Source organism: Anopheles nili, chromosome 2 (genome assembly GCF_943737925.1).
Source record: "Anopheles nili chromosome 2, idAnoNiliSN_F5_01, whole genome shotgun sequence".
Taxonomy (NCBI): Eukaryota; Metazoa; Arthropoda; class Insecta; order Diptera; family Culicidae; genus Anopheles; species Anopheles nili.
The window spans coordinates 56,380,361-56,389,147 of NC_071291.1; the positions used below are offsets into that span (position 1 = coordinate 56,380,361).

Consider the following 8,787-nt stretch of genomic DNA (forward strand, 5'->3'; position numbering starts at 1 on the left):
TGTTTATATTAATCAATTGAATATAAAAAACTCGATAATATAAAGCTCTTAATGCTTTGTTTTGTCTCAATCAAAAGATTATATTCAACAAGACATATGTCAAATATGCACCAGTAAATGGACATTAATTTTGACCATTTTTTGTCCCATGCTCACTATCAAATTATCAAAAACGGGTATGTTTAAACGGCAATACACTGATCAATAATAAATTGATCATATCATAGATTTTTTTTTGCAAATATTATGCATTCACTTGAACAGTTTCAAGAGCTCACCAAGAGTACATTACGTCCCTTGAGAGTTGTCCAACGAATTTCGATCCAATACTTTTAAAAACATGCTTCGAAATCCGTGCCATCTTGAGATCGTGGCAGTTATTCTTCAAGTCACTTAACCCCGATTAATACCGATCCGTCCGCGTTGTACCACACTGTGGTTCGCTTCACGTTTCCATCGGTTAAGGAACCCCCCATTCGACGTCTGGCTAGCTTTCTGCGACCTTGCCAGCGTCAAATTTGTCAAACATTCCTCGCTCGATGTCCACGCGACCCAGACTAAAAGCGCAGACGTCAGCAAAAACACGATGCGCCACGCCACACGACCCTCGCAAGTGGCCGAAAGTGCGCACCGTATCGCGTCAAGTGGCGCACGCCTCAGTCCGCGATGGAGTGTCGCATATTCCGCGCTCTGCTTTTAAGTGCTCTCGTACTGCTGGTCCACTCGTGGGACCTACGGCCGGTGGGTATTGATCGGTTCCGCGTTCGTCACGTTTCCCTGTACCATTCGAGGGCGTTCCTGACGATTGAGTCACCAGACGGTAGGTGAACAACCAGCGAAGACTCATCAACCGTTGCCTAATCCTGGTTATGTGTAATTCATTCCATGCTGCAGTGTCTCTCGTGGAAGCGACCTGGCCCGAGAACACGGGCAATCAACGTCCTCGTGTGCTATCGAATGACGAAGATGGCGAGTCCTGCCGAGGGTTGACCCACGTGCGGGGAACTGACATCGATCGTCTCGCGCGACTTTGGGTGCTTTGTGGTTCAGATTTCCGCAACTCCGGCTGTCCACCGAAGCTTGTTATCCGGAGTTTACTGAGCCCGGGAACGGGAGAGATTCAACACCGATTGAGGCGTCCCGACACTAACCCACAGTTCCACACGATCGTTGTTGATCCGGTACCAGCGAGTGATGGAGATACGCGTGCGTTCATCACTCTGCTAGATCAGGACTTTATCTTGCTGTACTCGCTGTTCAAGCGCACAATAGGAATGCTAAAGTTTGAGTAAGACTTTAACCTCACTTTGATTCTTCTCGGGCACATTCTCATTTATTTTCCCCCATTGAACGATCGCCCACTGCAGGAAGAACGATCTCACCACGTTACATCCGATCTCGCTCGCAGAAGTAGCTGTCAACCACAACCGGCTGTACGTGGCGGATACGGTGAGCGATCGGCTGTTTGCGCTTCCGATACGGAACCTACGCCAGCTGGCCTTTCCCGAGGATGGTGTGCAAAAAATCATCATGAAAACCAACGTCACCTACCTCGGGCGGTTACTCGGTCGACCGTGGGGCTTGAAGTTGGATTTCCGCGATAACTTGCTGTACGTGCTGCAGCGAGATGGCGCCATCGTTAAGTGGACGCCTGGTCGCTCCTTGAAGGCGGAAAATCATCGTGTCATTCTGCAGCAAGGCACGAATATAACGCAGATCATTCTCGGGATCGCTGGGAAAGCGTGGGCCGTGTCGGGGGAGTTCGTGTCACAAGAAACGCGCCGCCATTGTCTAAAGATTGGCGTGTAAAAACATTATTCAGACTGTGCTGAACAGCGTAGAACTGTGATAAGGCTTTTAAGTATTAAGTGATTTCTTTAAACAAATAGACAATCTGACTGTTTATGTGTATTTTAACTTTATTAAATCTCCCGCGTTTTGATAAAACCCCACTATGGTTATCCTTAATGAATAAGATCATCAAAAAAAGCCTTGTTAACGAGCAAAACATCGTCCCTGTGTTCTAGACCCTATTGAACACCCTGCATGTTTTATACATTCCCAAACATGCTCGGGAAAGTTGATCTATTAAAATAAGCTGCAGCGCTGTGGTGACGCTACTAAAAACGAGTTTTTTGTTGTTGTTTTACCTGCCCGCTTTCGGAAGGCTCGCCGCCTGATGCTTGATCGAGTAATCCCTACCATGCGTGACGTGGTCTTGACCTTCACTCACCTTCAGCGAAGCCAAGTTCCATTGGCTATCCCTCGCGTGAGCATTTCGACCCCTTAGCTCCGGTTTTTTTACCATCGCCGGCAGCCTAATGTCCGTTATGGTGACATTGAAATTCGCTAACCGTAAATCCTTACCGATCGGCCGGTCGCCTAGAAGGGTTGAAGGTACCGCTCGTCAGAGCGGAAAACTTGTTTTGCCTTAACGTACCCGCGTTGGACCTTCTCGCTGGCAGCGATTGAACGGTGGGTTTGGCAAAAAACGCCTTCAAAATTCGTTTGGACACCGATTTACGAGTGGACATTAAGCAGGCATTGGCTTTTGGTGTTTTTTTGCACTTTACCCTACCTGCAGGTTTCGCCTAATTTCTTTGCCATTTCCATTAAGCGATCATCTGACGGGCGATGAGATTAAGTGGAATTCATTACCCCGTTTGAGTGATGCCAAATAAAACGTCGATCATGCTTTATCTTCCATAACCTTTTGGCAGCAGCTTTACCGGACGTTACCTAATGACGAGTTTATAACCTTCCATTCCAACCGGCAGGTAGTATCAGTGTCTGCATCTGCACCCTAGCGATCTCCTGTGTGGCATCGAAAGCCGTACGAAGCTGCACGAAAAAATGGAGGGACGAGATAATAATGGCTTCATCGGAGACAGCAGCCCCTCCATAGCGGGCCAATTTCGCTGGAATACACCGAATGGCGTCCATCCGCAGAATGCACATGGCGTCGCACTGACGGATGTCGAGTTGGCTGGAGGAAAAACCGTCCACCGGACGGTTTCACCGGATAATGCACCTCCCAATGTTAGCTCTATTCCCACGCCAGTCAACGGCGATCGCGATCAGTGGGGCAAAGGGATCGAGTTCCTGATGTCCTGCATCGCGATGTCGGTTGGTCTTGGCAATGTCTGGCGGTTTCCATTCGTGGCCCTCGAGAACGGTGGCGGTGCGTTCGTTATACCGTACATCATCGTGCTGCTGCTAGTCGGCAAGCCAGTTTACTACATGGAAATGATCATAGGCCAATTTTCCAGCCGTGGAAGCGTCAAGGTGTACGATATGGCACCCATCATGCGAGGTAAGCAAACGGTAGACTCTCTCGCGACGTTACAGCACGTTTTACAGGTGTTCAGAGCTTGGTCTTGCTTGTGTAAAACAAGTCGTAATCTCCCAAATTTTTCCCCACATTCACGATCGATCGAGCCAGGCGTCGGTTATGGGCAAATGCTGTCCACCACGATCGTCACAACGTACTATGCGTCTCTGATGGCCACGACATTGCGGTATCTGTTCGATTCCTTCCAAAGTATCTTACCGTGGGCCGTGTGTGAGGACAGCTGGGCTGGTAGCTGTATTCCCTCGGGCTCCCGTAATGTCACCATTATGGCCGGGCTTAATGATAGCATTTTGGTAAATCGGACGTCCTCCGCCGAGTTGTACTTTACGTAAGTTGGGCCCGCGATCGTAGGATCGATCCCTGTTATTTTAGGGTACCGGTGGTCGGAAGTATAACTGGTTGGAAGTTGCCAGCTGCTAACTGGGAGCGAATTAAAAAAAAATACAAATAGAACACCATCTACAACTAACAACGAGTTGAATAATACTACCTTCTACCACACTCTTCTTTCCGCGCATGCAAGGTGTTGGCTATGGACAGTTGTTCTCGGTGTCCACTCTAATAACGTACTACTCCTCGCTTATGGCACTAATTGCACGGTACATGATAGACTCGTTCATGAATCCCCTGCCTTGGGCGAGATGCCGATCGGAATGGCTACCGAACTGCGTGGATTCGGAGGCAAAAATGATGCCGTTGCAGGTGAACGAATCTTCTTTGCATAATGTAACGGCAGGCATCCAAACGCTCACCGGCTCTACGGTGAGCAGTAGTTCGGAGTTGTACTTTACGTAAGTTTGGCGGATGAGGTCTTCTTCCTAGACTATCTTCGTTGGTGGTGATCGGTGTTGTCCTCTGTCTGGGTTTCTGTCTGTACGTGATCGATGTGAATTTAGTTTTTACCGTGATTTTAATGTGCTTTGTCCTATCACTGCAGTAAGGTCGTGTTGAAGGAGTTGGACGGAATTGACGATGGAATTGGACTTCCCGATCTAAGGTTAACATTGTTCCTCGTACTGTCGTGGTCCTTGGTGTTGTTGACCCTCATAAAAGGTACTTTCTGCTGCCCTCCCAATGTTACTTGCTTTCATCTAATAATTACACCCGTTTTTTAGGCGTTAAAAGTTCCGGCAAGGCGTCCTACTTCCTCGCTCTATTCCCGTACGTTGTTATGACCGTTCTGCTGATCCGCGCATGCACTCTCCCAGGTGCCGTGGATGGTATCGTGTACTTCCTCAAACCACAGTGGGATAAAATTTACGATCCCAAGGTGTGGTACGCCGCAGTCACGCAATGCTTCTTCTCGCTGTCGATCTGCTTCGGCAACATCATCATGTACTCATCGTATAACAAGTTCCGCCACAACGTGTATCGTGACGCGACGATCGTCACATCGATCGACACCTTCACCTCACTGTTGGCCGGCTGCACCATATTCGGCATTCTAGGCCATTTAGCGCACGTCACCGGCAAGACGGACGTGGGTAACGTCGTAAAATCGGATGCGGGTCTAGCGTTTATCTCGTATCCGGAGGCGATAGCGAAATTTGAGGTTCTACCGCAAGCCTTTTCGGTGCTGTTTTTCCTCATGCTGTTCGTGCTCGGAATTGGCAGCAACGTGGCCATGACCTCGTGCGTGATGACGGTTATTAAGGATCAGTTCCCGCGGGTGCGAAACTGGCAGGCGGCCTCGATCATCGCCATTTGTGGCGTGCTTCTAGGAAGTATTTACGTCACACCGGTGAGTTAGAACAAGTTCACATGCGAAATCATTTACCACCTTCGTGACATTCAAACCTAACGTCTTCTGTTTTAGGGAGGCCAGTACATTCTGAAGCTGGTCGATTACTATGGTGCCTCATCGATCGCGCTGGTGCTCGCGATTGCCGAATTGATTGCGATCGGATGGGTCTACGGGGTGGATCGGTTGTGTAAGGATACAGAATTTATGCTCGGTCACCGACCCAACATTTACTGGCGGATCTGCTGGCGTTGGATCACTCCCCTGCTCATGTTCGTCATTCTTATCTATAACCTTGTTACACTGGAACCTCTGATGTACAAACAGTACGTCTATCCAACGATCGCGTATGGTACGACTAACCCTTATTTTATGTGCAAATATCGGCTTTATTTAATCTTTCATTTTTTTGTTTTACAGATATTGGTTGGTGCATTTTTGCGTTTGGATTACTCCAGCTACCTATCTGGGGTATCTACGCTGTTTACAAGCAAGATGGAAAAACGTTGAACGAGGTAAGGCAACAATTTTATGAAATATTACGCAATATTCCTAATGTTTGGTTTGCGTTTCGCAGAAAATTAGAAACGCGCTGAAACCAACGCCAGCCTGGGGACCGCTCGATCCTGCCACCCATTATGAGTACAAAAAGTTCATCGATGAAGACTGAATGCTACCAGATGGGATGCGATCGTCTAAAATCGGTGGCTAAACTACACAGTATTTTAAAGTTTTTTTTACTAAAGACCCCGACGAGCACGGTCGTCTTTGATTCGTTCAATGCAACGCAATGGTGTTACTGCTATGTGATACGTACGATATAATATTGATTGTAATTTATTGTTCACAAGTTAGAATAAAATAAAACATAAAAGCCATCCGCGATCGATCGGGTTAACCGACGGGCCTGAGATGTATAATGTTATGGTTATGTTTTTAAAATGCATCGGTCACTAGGAGCAGCAGCAGGACACGTAAGGCACCGTTCATACAAATTCCTTGAGGATTAATTTTACGAGCGCCGGAACGGATCTCCATCTATCAGAGCCCCAGCAGCATCACACGCCACGAATATGAGTTCCCCTTTAGTAGGTTCTACCAACGTTGCCGGAAGGGATTTATCTCTCTCCTCTACGATTTTCTGCAGAAAGACGAACAAGTTTTAGTAATTGCGCGCGAATCAATGTGCACACGTGCTTACCTTAAGGATTTCAGCTTTTCCTCCTCCCTGGGCACCGAACAAGCAAACTTTGGCATTGTTTATCAAAGGCAAAGTCATGGTGATGCGTTTCGATGGTGGCTTTGGAGAGTTATCGATCGGAGCGACTAGTTTTTTCTCCTCCTTGACCAGTGGATGTCCGGGGAAGAGGGAAGCCGTATGCCCGTCGGGACCGATGCCAAGGATCAGCAAATCGAACGAAGGAATATCTGCGGTATTTTCCATGCCAAACGCTTTCCGTATCTTCTTCTCGTAATCTGTGGCGGCTTCGTTCACGTCCAGCGAACAATTGACTGGGAAGAATATGCTCTCCGGAATGTTGTCGTATTGTTCAATCATATCCCTTTTGAAGATTCCCCATGTTGAATCCTTATCCGTTTCCGGTACAATACGCTCGTCGCAAAAGAATATCTGCCATTTGCTGAAATCCGTCCGTATATCGTACATTCCCTCGCAAAGGATATCAGCCAGCGAGCCACCTATAGCAATCAAAAGCAGTCATGCACGACCGATCATTAAGGTGACTTTGAATTCACTTTGAATAGAGCATTTGTACTAACCTGATACCCCCACGCGGAACTTATCTTGCTTGGCGAGCGTTTCGTTGGAAAACTTCTCCATCAACCCCAGAATCTCATCGGCGATGGTGTCGCCGGTGTAGTAAATAGCTTTGCCCAATGCCATTTTACCACAGAACGTTACAACACGGTTTAAATTCAAGATATTATGACGAATAGTGCGTTCTAATCGCTGACGAATAACGTTCATAAATAAACATGACGCAAATCGTAAACCTTGACGTTTTGAACGTCACAATTCCTGATGGATGCACAATTTAGAGCGAAACCCTTGAATGCCTAGATGGAATAAATTTTAAAATGAACGATATTTTCATGTTTAAAATATTCGAAATTACTACAACATATAGTTTCAATTAAAAATTTGATAATTTTCATTGGAAAATTGAAATAGCATCCGTTTTAAAAATATTTGATTAAGACAGAATACAAATTATTTTACTCATGAAATAATCTCTAATTTGTGTGCTCATTTTACAAATACAGTTTTGGTTTATTTCTTCATTATTTTTTTTAGTTTTACATCGTACGTACGACTCGAAGTGATAAAGAGTTTGCAATTAGTTGTACAGAAAGAAGCTATGTACAATAATCATTGGTTTATGTATTAGCCCGCACTACCTTTGTGTTGGCGGGATGCTAATAATGCTTCTATCGCCATCTTGTCCTACCAAAGTACAACATACCGTGTAGTCGAAAAAAGGGAAATAATTTGCCTTTTCCGAGAAACGCTGCTAAGTGATTAAATCACGTGCTTGTGTCCTACTACGCGTAAAGTAATAATGCTTAAGCTAATGTTTCGTTACTCAATACATAGGATCGTACGTCAGATCTAGAGGAGGTTTTATTTATTTCTTCTTCAAATCAATGCAGACGGAGAATTGAAAACAACGAGAGATGAAATAATATTCCTACAGCACAAAAGGCATTAATTAAGCTATAAAACAGATCTCAATAAATTAGTCAACAGTTACATATCTACAAAAGTCACTCTCCACGGTGTACTTCTTGATAGACGGGTAATTCTAAAATCCAACGAAAGACTCACATCTGAACACTGATAAAGGTACTCCTTTCTGACCGAAAGTAAAGGAAGTAAACGAAATCAACAATTTCTCATGAGCACAGAAAATGTTGCCTTAATCGCATCACGAAGCTTGCCTATTAATTGCATTATTTGAAAGAATTAATATTGCAATCAATTGAACGAACAAACACGTGTCGCTTATTTGGTGGGCTCACGAAGACGTTTTGAATAAAGCACGCGCAAGATTCTACGATTCCCATATGGTTACCGACGTTATAATAATATCCTACACTAGCCTGTATTGTGCCGATAAATTATTCCGAATACTTATCTTGACCGTGGTGGTTTTCCGCGGGAGCATGATAACAGCATTTTTAAGCTGATATCCGTGGTTTGTTCACGTGGAATTTAGACTTAGATACATACTGCAAAGGGTAGTGCATACACAAAAAACGATCAGTGGTGCAGAGATGTGCGGGTGCGTTCAGAGGGATCGGGTTTGCTTGGTTAAATGCTACTGCTGATTAAGTAAGTGTAACTACGCCCTTTCAGTGGTGCCTTCCGCTCGTGATGTTCTCGATTCGCCTTTCCCCGTACGACAGCTACGTCTAGGTTTAATATTTATTTTGGTCAACATCTACTTTGGGATTTAGTAATGGTTTCTACGTTTGGCTGCTCTCTATTCGAGCCGTACTCGTCCTCCGCCTATCGTGTCGTACGAACAGAAACTCATGGTTTATTGCACTTTGTTGAACTTAGGCATTAAGCTAACTTTATATACGCCATAAACAATAAACGCCCATCGCCTTCGCGCCACTAAGATCTCAGCCGAATTCTTCGTCATAATCAGTGATGGAATTGTCTCCACCG

The 8,787-nt window shown here is 45.6% G+C and overlaps 3 protein-coding genes across 4 annotated transcripts; 2 read left to right on the plus strand and 1 right to left on the minus strand.

The window, feature by feature from the left end:
- Positions 1-666: 666 nt before the first annotated feature.
- LOC128721133 (uncharacterized) lies at positions 667-1,809 on the plus strand. Its single transcript, XM_053814855.1, has 3 exons — positions 667-820; positions 895-1,288; positions 1,368-1,809. Exons 1-3 carry the CDS (start codon positions 667-669, stop codon positions 1,807-1,809), a joined length of 990 nt encoding a protein of 329 aa, XP_053670830.1.
- Positions 1,810-2,796: 987 nt separating this feature from the next.
- Positions 2,797-6,027, plus strand: LOC128720225 (sodium-dependent nutrient amino acid transporter 1-like). 2 transcript variants are annotated; one of them, XM_053813885.1, is made up of 7 exons: positions 2,797-3,313; positions 3,443-3,680; positions 4,290-4,405; positions 4,468-5,093; positions 5,169-5,445; positions 5,514-5,608; positions 5,671-6,027. In XM_053813885.1, exons 1-7 carry the CDS (start codon positions 2,854-2,856, stop codon positions 5,761-5,763), a joined length of 1,905 nt encoding a protein of 634 aa, XP_053669860.1. In that variant the 5' UTR covers positions 2,797-2,853; the 3' UTR covers positions 5,764-6,027. The 2 variants fall into 2 exon arrangements, with proteins under 2 accessions (XP_053669860.1, XP_053669859.1); XM_053813884.1 differs by lacking the exon at positions 3,443-3,680 and adding an exon at positions 3,876-4,143 and having other exon boundaries at positions 5,671-6,025.
- A 75-nt stretch (positions 6,028-6,102) lies between these two features.
- Positions 6,103-7,034, minus strand: LOC128720226 (probable 6-phosphogluconolactonase). Its single transcript, XM_053813886.1, has 3 exons — positions 6,873-7,034; positions 6,295-6,791; positions 6,103-6,234 (listed from the first exon to the last, which is right to left on the minus strand). Exons 1-3 carry the CDS (start codon positions 6,994-6,996, stop codon positions 6,106-6,108), a joined length of 750 nt encoding a protein of 249 aa, XP_053669861.1. The 5' UTR covers positions 6,997-7,034; the 3' UTR covers positions 6,103-6,105.
- Between the last annotated feature and the right edge of the window lie 1,753 nt (positions 7,035-8,787).

Coding starts and splice junctions, on each gene's coding strand:
- LOC128720226 (XM_053813886.1), bottom strand. CDS start 6,996: ATGGCATTGGGCAAAGCTATTTACTACACCGGCGACACCATCGCCGAT. Junction 6,792..6,872: donor GTTCCGCGTGGGGGTATCAG/GTTAGTACAAAT, acceptor TGATTGCTATAG/GTGGCTCGCTGGCTGATATC. Junction 6,235..6,294: donor GAAAAGCTGAAATCCTTAAG/GTAAGCACGTGT, acceptor GTCTTTCTGCAG/AAAATCGTAGAGGAGAGAGA.
- LOC128720225 (XM_053813884.1), top strand. CDS start 2,854: ATGGAGGGACGAGATAATAATGGCTTCATCGGAGACAGCAGCCCCTCC. Junction 3,314..3,875: donor TATGGCACCCATCATGCGAG/GTAAGCAAACGG, acceptor CGCGCATGCAAG/GTGTTGGCTATGGACAGTTG. Junction 4,406..4,467: donor GTTGTTGACCCTCATAAAAG/GTACTTTCTGCT, acceptor CCCGTTTTTTAG/GCGTTAAAAGTTCCGGCAAG.
- LOC128721133 (XM_053814855.1), top strand. CDS start 667: ATGGAGTGTCGCATATTCCGCGCTCTGCTTTTAAGTGCTCTCGTACTG. Junction 821..894: donor GACGATTGAGTCACCAGACG/GTAGGTGAACAA, acceptor TCCATGCTGCAG/TGTCTCTCGTGGAAGCGACC. Junction 1,289..1,367: donor ATAGGAATGCTAAAGTTTGA/GTAAGACTTTAA, acceptor CGCCCACTGCAG/GAAGAACGATCTCACCACGT.